The following is a 13183-nucleotide window of genomic DNA, read 5'->3' on the forward strand; positions in this document are numbered from 1 at the left end:
GAAATGCAATGCCCACCGCAGAGAGCAGGGTGCCCTCGAACCAACTCACAAGCAACCCCCCTCCCCCCAACCGTGTCCAGCTGGGAGGGGGCCTGGCTTTTACTTGGGCCAGGCTGCCCCCGGCTAAAGGGCCATCAGTAGTTGGCAGCGTCTGCCCCATGCCGCAGCCCCAGCTGTCACTGTGTGAGCCCCTCGCTCACCCGCCCAGGTGAAGGCCCCGTCTGCAGCAGAGCTCGGCCTTTGGGGGCCAGCAAAGGCTGCTCAAGACCTGAGGCAGACGGCAAGGCAGCCCAAGCTGTGGAGTGTGTGCAGGGTGAGGGCGCTGCTGGCCAGCAGGATTTGGGCTGCTGGGGCTGCCAGGGCTCTGGGGAATGAAGAACACTCTGCTCAGCCCTGCTGCAAGAGGTCACCATCCTCCTCTGGACATTATCTGGTTATTCTACCCAGGCCTGCAAGGCCACCAGCCGCGGGCCCCAAGCCTACGCCCTGGGGCTGGAAACCCACCATACTCCACTTGCCAAGCCAGACAAGTCACGTTCTGGGGGCCAGTGAGGACTGCTCCAGTGGCCCCTGCTGGGCTGGTTCTCCTGCTGCCAGAGCAGTGGCACAGCGGCTGGGAGGGGCCTGGCTGGCCTGGGCTGAATGGCTGGGTCTCCGGCTCCAAGGGCCCCTGCGGAGGTGTTGGCTGGCCATGGACCTGCTAAGGAAGCAATTCGCTGCCTGGCATTTTCTCCCAGAGGGAGCAGGGAGGGAGGCAGATTCCCATCCCAGAAGCAGGGGCTGAAGTGGTGGGCGCTTGGACTCAGAGGAGCCAGGAGAAATGACTGTAATGGAAGAGCCTCTTCTCAGACAGGAGGGCCCTGGACAGTGACAGGCTGAGCCAGCACCGTCCCTCCTGGCAGCTCAGCATCTTCAAACCTCTGTGTTTGATGGGGAACCTGAGGCACAGGAAGGGGAAGTGATTTGCCTGAGGCTGCACAGTGAGTCAGTGGCTGAGCTGGGCAGAGAACCAGGCGTCCTGACTCACAGTCGGGCACAAGAGCTTGAGAGAGGGTGGGATGTAGTGTTGGATGTGCCAGCTGCTGGCCAGAGGAAGCCAGCCGTGCAGACCATGGGCTGTCAGCCCAAGGCTGGTGGTGGCCGGTGGCGTGAGTGTCCCATGGCAGTTTGTCGGCAGCGGTGTAGCCGTGTCTGGCCCAGGAATTAGAGAGACAAGGTCTGGGAGGGGATCGCTGGTACTGGCCCAGCGTGTGTTGGTGCGAGAGCAGCTTTGGCGCTTACCGGCGCAGACGCTGGGCTATTCGCGCCGTGACTGCCCCCACCTGGGTTCTCCATGGCAGTTTGGGTTTGGTTTGCCGGTGGGCTTGGTCCCTGTTCCCCAGTGCAGGGCTGTGCTGGGAGGGGGTCTGGGCTCCCCTGGGAGCAGCCCCCTGAGGTGGTGGGGCTGGGCAGGGTTGAACTGGAGGGAGGCATAGGTGTATCTTTGCCACCCCACCAGTTTGCAGCCGTTGGGTGGGGTGAGCGGGCAACGAGAGACAAATGTCTAACTCCTCTTCCTGCCGCTCCCAGCACACACCCAGCTCCGTGCTGCCCCCAGGCTACATTCATTGTGTTGCTTTGCATTAAAAAGTATCCCTGGCAGAATCCCAGCCCCATCGGTACGGCAGGGCACCAAGCCCCCAGCAGCTGGTGCGGGCACCAGGTCACACTGGAGACATGCTGAGGGCTGAGACCAGGCCACGCGAATGAGGGGAGCCCTGGCAGCCACTTGGACAGGGGTGGCTCTGACTCCATTCCAGCCGGCTCTTCGCCTGTTCCCAGCGCTCCTTTGCCCGCTGTTAGCTGCGCTGCCCAGTTCCTGTGCAACAGGGAAGTGGAAGGGCGGCAGGTGGGTGGCGTGCCGTGGTCTGTGGGACGGCGAGCGGGTACATTCCTTGGTGGTAGTACGGTGCGGAGGGGGTGGAAGCTACATTCAGGCAGGGTCGGGCAGCAGCCGGCCTGTCGAGGAGACAGTGCACTTGGCCAGCTGTGCACAAGGCTGCGGGGTCTGTGCCATCCAGGTCTCTCCAGTGCAAGGTTGCGTGAGGGGCCCCCCCCCCGGCCTCGGCAGGTGCAGCCAGGGCCGCAGCAGGCAGCAGTGGAAGACATCACTGATTGTTCACCCATCTCGTCGCATCATTATTTGGTGACTGGTTTGTTATTTAAGGAGATTTCTCCCTGCCCCCGTGGCAGGGCAGGCGGACAGCCAGAGAGCCGCCAGAGCGGGGTGGCCAGACTAGGCCCCTCCCGACCTGCAACACAGAAATGAGGGGCATGTTAGTGCTGGCACCGTGCATGGGCAATGAGGGTGAGGGTGACCCCAACGTGGTCCAAGAGCTGGTGCAGACGCGGTGTCAGGGGCTGGCTAGTCCCAAACCAACTGAGTTGCTCAGGGCCCGGAGGCCTCAACGCTGCTCTCCACCCCAAGACTCCTACCCAGGCCTCACCTCCCCACCCCAACCTGGGAACCCCGAGACTCGCCTGAGCACTATGGGGGGGCATGTCTGGGGCCCACCTGCAGGAGCCATGTGCCGACTGGGGTGAGGGGGCGGCACTGCGGGGGCTGGGCAGGCACCGTGCTCCGGTCCCCACACTGGCTGGGACGCTCCTGGCTGCAGCACTGCAGCCTGGGCTCTGCCTCTCTGGGTGCAAACAGGAGGCTGGTTGGGGGGTGCTGGCTCAATGGCCTCTGCCAGCCACCCCCCCCCCCCGAAACCTGCCTCTGGTGTGGGCCCAGAACAGGCACCTGCTGAGAACTGGCCAGGGTGGGTTTGAACTGGCCACCTCGAGTCAGAGGCTCTGTGGGCCGTGGTCAGGCCCAAGCCCAGCTGGGCCAGCCCCCCATCTCCTGGGCTGGTGCACACATGGGTTGAGGCGGTGGGCCTGGCCCTGCCCTGGGCCATCCACACAGGCCGGGGGTGACCTGATGCCCGCTAACCTGGAACCGCAGCCATCAGGGGCACCTACCACAGGATAGCTCAGGCCTCTAGGCGAGTGACCCTGCTTCGCTCACCTCCACCCCACGGGTGGGGCAGTGCCCTGGGGCAGGCGGGGCTGCCCCTCAGTGGCAAGCTTCCCACGGATGGTGAGTGATGCAGGCACAAAGATGGGCATGGCCCCAGGGGGGTGACGAGATGGACACAGACAGTGACATGTGGCGCGAGGTTCACATTGGGGGCACGATCCCGCACCCGCTCCGCCCCACCCCATCCCTGCCCGGGGGTGCCTGAGGAGCAGGCTGCTCTGCTTCCTGCAAACACATCTCGCCGTGTGAATGGGGCGCAGCTTAGGGCAGCCGACGGAGGGAGAACATCAGCTGCCAGCCACTGCTTGAGGCAGGGAGCTAGCTGACCACTGGAGCGGTGCCAGGGCGGGGTTCAGCCAGGCCTGGCCCCTGGGCAGAGTGCACCCCGCAGGGAGAGGCAGGCAGGATCCCTCCCAGCACAATGGGCTGACGCAGCATGACATGGAAGTAGTGCAGTCCCCTCTGCTGCCTGGCCCAGCCCGAGCACCCAGGACACACTGGCAATGGAGGGGCTCTCCTGCCATCACCCTCCCGCCGGCCCGGTAGAGCCCCAAGGCCTCCGCACAGGGAGGGGGGCACAGCCCCATGGAGGAGCAGGAGTGATGGTCATGGCCCATGCAGCAGGTTCCAGGCAGGCAGGTGCAGCAACCAGCAGAAGGCGACGGTAGCGTCCCAGCAGCCGGGGGAGAGCGAGGGGAGGGGATGGGATGGCGATGGAGGGCAGATGAGTGAGGAGGGCTATGCCAGCCCCGGCTGAGCCGGGTCATACCTTCCTCTCCGGATGTTCCTGGCGAGGAGAGAGGACACAGAGAGGGGGACGGTTAGCGAGGCCTCCGGGGGCAGCCCTGCTGTGTGTGTCTGATCCTGCCCGGCTCTGCCCCGACCCCGCCAGAGTCTTGCTCTGGGTGGCATGTGGCTGAGTGCCAGGGGCTTTGCAGGCCTGGCACAGTGCACTGGGCTTGGGCTAGCCAGGCAGGGCTCACTTTGGTGGGTGCTGGGTGCTGAAAGGTCCGGCCCTTGTGCTAGGGAAAATCTCAGCCCCCACAAGCAGTGGGACTTACCAGGGCGGAGGGGTTGCCCCATGCCAGTGGGTATCCATCAGATCCTGCTTGGAGCCCAGTACCATGTGTTTTGGGTGCAGCTCTGGGCAGCACCCGTGCGGCTAGGGCATGAACGTGCCAACGGAGCCAATAACAAGGGAGCAGGGCCGCGCTGGGCCAGTGCCGGGGCTTGGGCGGAAGTGGGTAAAGTGGGGCAGGTTTTCCCAGGGAGGGAGCATTGCAGCCTGTGCTTGTGGGCCATGGCGCATTCTCCAGCCCCAGGAGCCTTTCCACTGAGCGCGCCCACTCTCCGGAAAGCCATGCTCTCGCTCAGCCCAGCGCCGGTGCCGCCCGGAGCGCCAAGCCTGGACACTGGCTGCTCCCACGGTGCACCCCCCTCCCCCCGTGCACAGACCCCCCCCCCAGCACCAGGACAGGGTCCGAATGCTGGAGCAGCAGCAGGGCTCGGCCCGTCAGCCGCACTCAGCAGAACACACACCAAGCGTTTGGCAGCCCAACACCAACAGCCCGGGGGGGGGCGGGCAGCCCAGCCTGCAAGGCCCCAGTGGCTGGGCCCAAGGCTGCCCATCGCGAGAGCCACCCCATGCCAAGATGGCAGTGCAGCAGTGGGCCAGCACCATCAGTCAGGGCTGGCCCAGGGAGCTCCCTGTCACAGCCCCAAGGCAGGGACCTCTGGCCCTGTGCCTCTCGCTGCAGCCAGGCCTGGGGCCTGTTGCCGATAGCTGGTGCGTGGGTTCAGGGCCAGGGTTCTCACCACCCTCCATGTGAGGCAAGGCGGAGCACACCACTCCTTGGGCTGCGAGGGCACAGCAGACAGAGCACCCCCCCCAGCACCCCCTGCCCCACACCGGGGACATTGGGTGTGAGTGCAGGGAGCAGGCTCCTTGCTGAGTTATTTCTGCCTGTCTCCCTCCTGCCCTGGTGGCCCAGTGTCCCTCTGCCCCCCCTCCCAGCTGCATGCTGCTCCTTCTGCCCCCCCAGTCTGCTTTCCCCTGCCCAGCACTCTGCTGGCCTCTTGCCCAGAGCCCTCGTCCTCTGCCAGCCCCCTGCGTGCAGCAGCTGAGCTGCCTCCTGGCTGGCAGGGCCCCAGGCAAACCCCCGGAGCGATGTGCATTGTGGCGTGTGAGCAGAGTGCCCCCAGAGGTCGCAGGCAGCTGGGGGAAGCCCCGCACTGCCTCACTCCCCTTCCTGAGCCCAGTTAGGGGGAAATTCCCAGGGGACAGGGCTGGGGATTAGCAGTGTGGGGCACCCCCCTCATGCCCAGCCCCCTTCCTTCGGCCCCTCCCCCCATAGCACAGGAGCCGCACTGCCCCACAGTTGTCAGGGCCAGGCCCAGCCGTGGGGAGATCTGCCTCCAGTGGGTCAGACTGGCCAAGTCCATGGAATGCAAGGGCTCCCCTGGCCCAGGAAATGCCTCCCTCCCTCAGCCTCTGAGCAGGGCAGGGTCTGTGGCCCGGTCCCCAGCCCAGGCATGGCAGAAGGCTGCAATCAGGAAGAGGCACACGGTGTTTCTTACTTAAATCCCCAGCCAGTTCCCCCTAGGACGATGGCCGCCACCAGCACAGCGCCAGCAATGGAACCGATAATGATGTTGGTGCCGCTGGGACCTGCGACGGAGAGGGGAGGAGAGCACAGGTCAGGTGCGGGGCGTGGGCACTGGCTGGGTGAGGGGCATGGTGCAGGCAGGGCACCGCACGGACTCCGCAGTAGCTTCGCCCCTGTGGCGGCTGAGCCGGGAGCAAGGGGTGCCAGAGGGGGCAGTGCACCCCCCCCGCTCTGCTCTCCTGATGGCGAGCCTGGCACGACCTCAGCGTCTCTGAATGCCAGGGGCCACCCTAGGAGGGACCATGGGGAATGGGCACCACAGGGTCCCACCCCCACCCTGAGGGCTCAGCAAATGGACCTCCCCCAATTCCCATCCAGAGCCCTGACGTCCAGCCACACACGGGGATGCCCTGAGCAGAGCCCGGCTCTGCTGTTCCTCGGCCTGCCCATGCCACCCTGGCTCCCTGCAGCCAGCAGGGCAGAGGGATTCCACCAGGTGGCTTCAGTCAGCAGGGGGCGCTCTCCTGGCTGCCCGGCCCACACCCTTTGTAAGCACATGCCATGGCACCATGGGCTCTGTGGCGGGGCCGTCTCGCCCCCCTGGGACCCCAGCAATAGCTCGTGGCTCTAGGCCTGGGGGCAAGCCACAGTGACAAATAACACAAACCCAGGTCTCCTGTGGAGGTGCCCCTCTAGCTGGGACCCCCCCAAGCCCGCTCGACAGACCGAGAGGCTGGGTGGGTGGAGTGCGAGAGAAAGGAATTTGGATCTACTGAGAGAGCTGGGTGGGCTGGGGCCAGGGAGCTCCGGAGATGGAGCAGCCCCAGCCTCAACCCACCAGGCCCAGCTGTCCTGCGGCACATGGTGCCATGGCTTCCATGGGCGGGGGACAGCTCCTGGCATGGGTTTGGGGGCTCGGGGGGGGCAAGGAAGGATGGGGGGGGGTTCCCAGCAGGGGATCCGGGGAGGGGGGTGTTCCTGGGGCAGTGCTGGGTTGCAGGGAGTGGGATCAGGCTGGGCAGGAAGTGGAGTGGGGATGTGCCCTGGCTCTAAGGGAGGGGGACCAATGTTCTGGGCAGGGTTCCACATCTGGGTTCACAGCGCCTGGCCCATGCAGGGAGGTGGGGGCCGGCAGCAGCTGGGAACCACCAGGGGGCTCTCGGCACTGAGATGCCTGGTGGATGGGGGACACGGACCCTTGTATCTCTCGGTTTCGCTGGTGGGCTTGGGCTCCGGGATGGGGTCGTAGACGCTGCAGTCCTTCCCCGTCCAGTCAGCATGGCAGATGCACTTGCCCTCATTGCTGCAGACCTGCGACAAAGGAACGGGAGGTGGGTGACTGCCGCAGGGAGTTGAGTCTATCCCCAGCCAGGCCCTATGCTCGCCCGGGCCATGGGGCCTCACTGGGGCTGCGATGGGGGCGCTCTGGCCTTCGGCAGCTCTGCTCCTCAATGCTGGGGCTCCCCAGGGGATGCCCCACAGACTGAGCCCTGAACATTAGAGCAGGGGGACTGTGGTCTCTTCCACAGCCCAGGCTTCAGGCGCCCCAGGGCAGGGACACCTCCTACCAGGGTTCCCACCCTGCCCCATGCTAGCCATCCAATCAGTCTAATCCACTGCCACGGGTCGGCGCCAGGAGCAGGCGATTCAGGGCGTCCCCATGCAGCGCCCCCCTCAGGCAGTGACATGCGTGCACCTCAGAGCACAGGAGAGGGAAAGGCCAGAGGCCAGGGCTCAGCACAGGGAGGAGACAAGCTGCTCCCCTGCAGGGTGGAAATCAGGTACTGGGGGCAGTGAAGATGGGAGAGGCTGGGTGCCCCTGGGCAAGGTGCCACCTCTGTGCTCCCATGTTGTGAGACCTTCTGCCCCGCAGAGCTTCTCCCTGTGGGCAGAGGGAGGCCTGGCATGTCCCAGCCCCCAGCAAGGACTCACCCCATGGTCAAAGCAGATCATCCCGTCCCAGCTGCTAGGGCAGGAGCTGAAATTAAAGGCTGCCGTGGGAAGGCATTTGTGGTCAAGACACAGCATGCTGGGGCCGCAGGGAGTGCCGTCCTCCACATAGCTCAGATCCGACCCATCCACCAGCTGGACGTGCCCACCTCTGGGGAGGGGAAGAACAGCTGAGGGAGGGGGCAGGTGACACTGTCCATGCCCCAGGGTGTGGCTAACATGCCCCAAGGCCCCAGCTCCTTGCCTGGGATCCAATGGGGTGCAGGCTGGGGGCATATCTGTGTGTCAATCGTGAACCCCCTCGTGCACCACTGCCTCCTGAAAGGATCAGAGCCTCCACCGGTAGCAGGGGCTCCGCCAACTCTGGCTGGGGAGCTGTGCAGAGCTCTGCAGGGCCATTGGCACTGCCTGATGCCACCAGGGCACTGCCTCTGAACAGCTCTCCACACTGCAGCAGAAACGGGGGCTGGCGCCTGGACCCCCCAAGCTGAAGCATGTTAGTAAAAGGGGCATTTGACTGCCACGCGAGAAGAGCTGCCTGCCAACAGATGCTGGCCAAACCCCGTTTCACAGGTGGGCCCAGGCCAGGGCGCTGGTTCCCAGCGAGCTGTGAGGGGAAGTGTCTGTAGTTAGGAGCCTGTTACATGTGTACGATTAGCAGAAGTCGCCAGCAGGAGGTTTCTGTTTCCGGGGAGGTGGATTAACGACAGCAATGGAAGATCTGCCCCCCCCGGCCCCGTGCTGTAGGAAGCCTCTGCATCCCGGCACCGAGCAGGGCGGCTGTAGCGTACACATGCCCTAGTCTGGGTCTCCTTCCTCTCTGCCACACTCCCTCTGAAGGGCTCAATTGAGACCCCCCAGGGCTCCCAGAGCCAGGGCCCTCGGGGACGTATCGAAGTGACTGGGGCTGTGGACAGCTGAGGCCCTGCTTCCGGGGCCTGCACCGGGGACCTGGCAGTGCCCAGAGCCAGGAGGCTGAGCAGCACAGGGGGGCCCAGGCTATGGATCTGATGACCACAGAAGAGGCTGTAACAGCCGGTGCCTGCAGGGGAACGCTAGGCTCCGGGGCCAGCTGAACTGACAGGCCACAATGGGGTTCTCCCAAAGCCCAGCTCAGCTGCTGCCCTTCCCCCACCCCACAGGGCACTGAGATAGTGCCATGTGCCCTGGGGTAGGTGCACTGAGGGGGCCACTTAGAATCAGGGTCATATGGGATGCGCTGAGCCAGGAGAGGGCAATCGAGCCGATCCCACCGTGGCCAGCCCTGCCCTGGAGCAGCAATGAGTGCTCCCCCAGTAAGGCCCCACTCCTTTGCCTCACACTGGGCCCCCGGTGCTGGGGAGCTGGTCTGGCCCAGGCGGGCCCAGGCACTGAGTGCACTAAGCCAAGTCAGGCCGCTGGCACTGACCCACCTGCAGTCGACGGGTCTGTTCTGGTGATAGAAGGTCATCGTGGTGATCTCCCCGCTGAGCTCGCCCCGCCGCGGCGCGCCCGTGACATTCGTGCACAGCAGGTAGCCACACAGGACATCTCTGCGAGGCAGGTACAAAGTGCACAGCGGTGGGCCCAGGGTACCCACTCCCACCCCGATCTAGCCCTGGCCCCGGCCCCAGCCCAGTTGTGGGAGGGAGAGCAAGGAGCCCCAGCAATACAACTGATTTGACAGCTGCCAATTGCCGCGTGGCCATGCCCTGCTGCCCTTGCAGCCAGGTTACAGGGGCTGGGCCCCGTGGCAGGAGAGGGGTTGGTGTTCCCTGGGGGGTGGGGATAAGACCATTCCTGGCCCAGAGTAGGTGCCAAGCAGATGGTGGCAGAGCATGAAGGGGGATGGGAGGAGGTAGAGGAAGGCCAGCGCCGGGGGCCATGTGCACTGGGGCTGCAGGCTGCAGCTGGCATGGACAGAGGATGCTGTGATGCCCATGACCCACCCAGCAGAGTGGGCCCCAGCACTTACTGCTTGCTGCACTGCACCCAGGCTGGGCCTTTGCGCCCACAGTTCCCTCTCTCGGTCCCTTCCACGTTCAGCTTCTCGTAGCAGAACCGGTCGGCAGCAGCTGGGATGGGAGGGAGCAAGGGGGGGGTCACCTGCAGACATGGCCCTGCCCTTCCCCCATCAGCCCCAGGCAGGGCGGAGTGGGAGCAGAGGCGTGTGCTCACAGGCCAGGCTCAGCCCCGCCAGTACCAAGTGCCTGCCTGGCAGAGCACACCTGGGAGTGTGTGGGCCAGGCATGCCAGTGTGGGAGCATGTGGGGGGATTCAGCCACCACGCTTGTGCTTTACAAAAATGTCCCTTAGTGGTGGGGCAGGGAGCGTTAGCTGAGTCAGTGCCAGAGCCAGGAACAGAAGGTACTGGCCACAGCAGCCACATGTGCAGCATCATGACTGGCCAGGCCGGGTCCCACAATGGCTGCATTCACTGAGCCCCGTGGCTGAGAATGAGCAAGCGGACAGCCCTCAAGGGCCATGCCGGGGCTCAGCTCCAATGTTAGGGGTGCGGCTGGCAGGGCCGCTTCCTTCCCACACACTCCAGGGGCACCAGGGTTTCTGCAGAGCAGGGCAGGGCTTTAGGCACCGGGAGAGGGACTAGCCGTGAGTGCAGAGTGACCTGCAGAGCACGAAGAGGGCATGAGCCGGGACCACTGATCAGCCAGGCAGTGTCTGACAAGCCGCAGGCCTGTCCCCCAGGCCCTTACACTGGGGTGTGTCACTGCATGGGAGGCAATGGGAGCACAGCCAGACCTGTTGGGGTCCATGGCAAGAAGAGAACTAGCCCATCAGGATGTCCTGGCCTCACTCATTTCAATGGGCCTTGACCCTTAACATCCACAGTGGTTTATTGAAAATATCTGGGCCAGGTTCTCCATTGCCCTCCACCCTGCGCCACCTGTTCTGATGGTGCCAGAGGTCCCATCTGAAGGCAGGTGCATCACACCTCCTCGGCACTGATGCACTGACAGTGAGAGGAGGGAAGCCAGCCTAGGGTGGGGGCCAAGATGTTTCCTTTGGCAGGTTCCCTTTAACTGAGAGCTTCCAGCTGTGTCTCTGCTGGCCAAGGAGAAGCGTGGCCACAGGGGGATCTGCCGTGTGAAATCGCTGGAAGTGAATCGGGGGTTGATGTGGTTTTGTTTGAGCGTAAGCAAAGGGCCCGATTCTGCTCTCACTGACCGTGCGGTGCCCTGGAAGTGACTCTACTGGAATCCGGGTAGCGAGGCCGGCAGGCAGGGAGTGACAGACACACAGGGAGAGCTGGAGTCTGTCTGCGTCAGCCGGTGGAGGGTTAGAGGGTTGCCGAGGGCAGTGCACCCAGAGCGCCCAGGGCAGAGATCAGCTCACAGGGCCTCAGACTCCAGAGCTGCCAGTGCTGCACTTATTGCCCTGTGCTGGCATTCAGCCTCCAGCCTGCTCTGCACACATGCCCCCCACGGTACCCCTGCCCTGTGCATGCACTCCCTCATCTCACTGCAGCTCTGCACCCCCAGGCCAGCTGGAGAGCTCAGCCAGGCACTTACCACGCCCCCAGAGTGCATTGCACTGTTTGTCCCTGCTTCTGCAGCTGCCCCCAAAGCACCGGCCCTGTGGAGCAGAGAGAGCCAATTTCACACAGCAGCACTTGCAGATGGGCACACGCGTGTTGACATGCTCCCAGGCCTGGCATGGGGACCGCACCCAGACAGCATGAGGACAGGCTTGAAAGAGTTCGCTGGAGCAGCCGTGTCCCTGGCCGGCCACCGGCTGCCTCAGGCCATGCGTCAGGCTGGGCTGTGTATGGGAGTCACTGGGAGCATGTTTAATGGAGCAGGTGTGCCAGTGTGTGTGCACAAGCAGCTGTGTCAGGGAGCCTGTCTGTGGGAGCAGGCACATCTGCCTGTCCGGGGAGTGGGTGTGGGGCTGTGCCAACCAGCCTGTATGGGGAGTGGGCGCGGGGATGTGGGGCTGTTACCTGCTTGTGGTCACAGAAGTAGCCGTCCAGCTTGTGCAGGTTGGGTGGGCACTGCAGAGAAAGAAAGGGAGCCCTGCTCACACACAACTCTGCCAGTGCCCCGCAGCCCTGACCCCCCACACCGCACACCACCAGTCCCCCTCAGCCACAGCTCCCAGGCCAGGTCCCTGCCCCCGCTCTGCCTGGCAAGCACCCCCTCGGCTCCTCCAGAGTCAGAGCTGGGGCTCTGGCATCGGCAGCTGGGAGCAGTGCCGCCTGGGGCAGGGCCGGGCACAGCACAGCCCATGTGCTGGAGGCACTTGGCTCCAAAGCCACTGCACAGCGGCCAGGCAGGAGTCCTGGCTGAGCTCCCGCCCCTGCCCCCCCAGCCCCTTCTCACCTGGCTGGAGTCCCCAGTGCAGCTCTCCGGGATGTCGCACTCATTCACGGCTTCCCGGCACGGTGTGCCCCGCGGCTCGTACTGAAAGAGATGGGAGCGAAGGCCATGACTGATGCGGGGGGTGGGGGGGGAGGACAGGCAACAGAGGAGCCAGCATCAGCACTGCCGAGTCCCCAAGGCAGAAATCCCCCCTCCAGGCTGGCTGGCCAGGACGCAGGGACCGGAAGGGCATGTGCTCAGCCCCTCAGTGCCGTGACCCTGGGTCCGGGCTCCTGGGGGTCCTTTGGTGACTCACTCCCTGGGGCCCATTGGCTGGCTCTGTCCCTCCCTGCCCTGCCAGGATACCAGGCTCCCTGCTCTGTGTGGGAAGGCCAGGGCAGGGACTGGCTCTGGCACATAAATGGTTCATTAATAACCTGTCCTGCCCCTGGAGGGGCCCTGCCCAGGCGCTTGTGACTACATCACCCTCTAGTGCCCGCAGTCTGCATTAGCCACTGGGTGAGACCGCAGCTCGCTCTCGCCAGTCTCACCTTGCAGCCTTTGCAGCAGAGCCCGTCGCTGCACATGGCATCGTGGGTCAGGGTGCATTTCTTGCAGCACTTGCCACCGCCCTTTGCACACTCCTGCCAAGGAGAGACACAAGCAGGTGCCCGTGGGTGGTCAGTGTCAGACAGCGCATACTCATGCTTGTGGGCGGCGGGGTTAAGGCTGCAATCCTCCAAGCAGCCAGCAATGCCTGCTCCCGAATGCCCCCCCGTGCCCTCCCCGAGGCCCAGCACTCACGAGCTGACCCGCCCCGTCCCGGCCTCCCCAGTGCCTGAGCCCGAGTTGCAGGCCGGGAGCAGCAGGGCCAGACTCCAGGAATCCTCCTTAGCCTCTGACGTGTGTCTTCGCTCCTGCTGAACTGCAGGGGGTGGGGGCAGGCCCCAGCATGCACCCCAAGGCCTGGCAACAGCCCCAGTAGCCCAGGTCTCTCCCCACCTCTCCCTCAGCCCCACATTACAACACCTGGTCCCTGATCAGGACTGGGGGCAGGTGCCCAGCCCCCAGTGTCCCCATCCCACAACTGTGCCCCTCCCCCAATGTCCTCCACCCAAGTGGCTCATGGGGGGCCTGGGGAGGGACTGAAAACAGGCACCGCCCTCTTGTGCAGCCCCTCACCGCAAGCGAGCCGCAGTCGCATTCCTCTCCGGCCTGCACAAAGCCATTGCCACACTCAGGGGGGTCCAGCAGCTGCAGGGGAG

The 13183-nt window shown here is 64.7% G+C and overlaps 1 protein-coding gene across 5 annotated transcripts in view; it reads right to left on the minus strand.

Moving 5' to 3' along the window:
• Positions 1-2158: 2158 nt before the first annotated feature.
• The window catches only part of ADAM11 (ADAM metallopeptidase domain 11), a 50484-nt gene continuing 39459 nt past the window's right edge, over positions 2159-13183 (minus strand). For 4 of the 5 annotated variants that reach the window (XM_038385905.2, XM_043503451.1, XM_038385904.2 and 1 more), the window contains exons 16-27: positions 13101-13172; positions 12470-12562; positions 11940-12020; positions 11561-11611; positions 11130-11193; positions 9575-9674; positions 9033-9152; positions 7603-7771; positions 6867-6981; positions 5642-5732; positions 3834-3851; positions 2159-2291 (exon numbers count right to left, since the gene is read on the minus strand). In XM_038385905.2, coding sequence (XP_038241833.1) covers positions 2276-2291; positions 3834-3851; positions 5642-5732; positions 6867-6981; positions 7603-7771; positions 9033-9152; positions 9575-9674; positions 11130-11193; positions 11561-11611; positions 11940-12020; positions 12470-12562; positions 13101-13172 — 990 coding nt within the window. In that variant the 3' untranslated portion in view covers positions 2159-2275. The remainder of the gene's footprint in view (positions 2292-3833; positions 3852-5641; positions 5733-6866; positions 6982-7602; positions 7772-9032; positions 9153-9574; positions 9675-11129; positions 11194-11560; positions 11612-11939; positions 12021-12469; positions 12563-13100; positions 13173-13183) is intronic. The other variant, XM_038385912.2, reaches the window with a different exon arrangement.

The sequence above is a fragment of the Dermochelys coriacea genome, chromosome 27 (assembly GCF_009764565.3).
Source record: "Dermochelys coriacea isolate rDerCor1 chromosome 27, rDerCor1.pri.v4, whole genome shotgun sequence".
Lineage (NCBI taxonomy): Eukaryota > Metazoa > Chordata > Testudines > Dermochelyidae > Dermochelys > Dermochelys coriacea.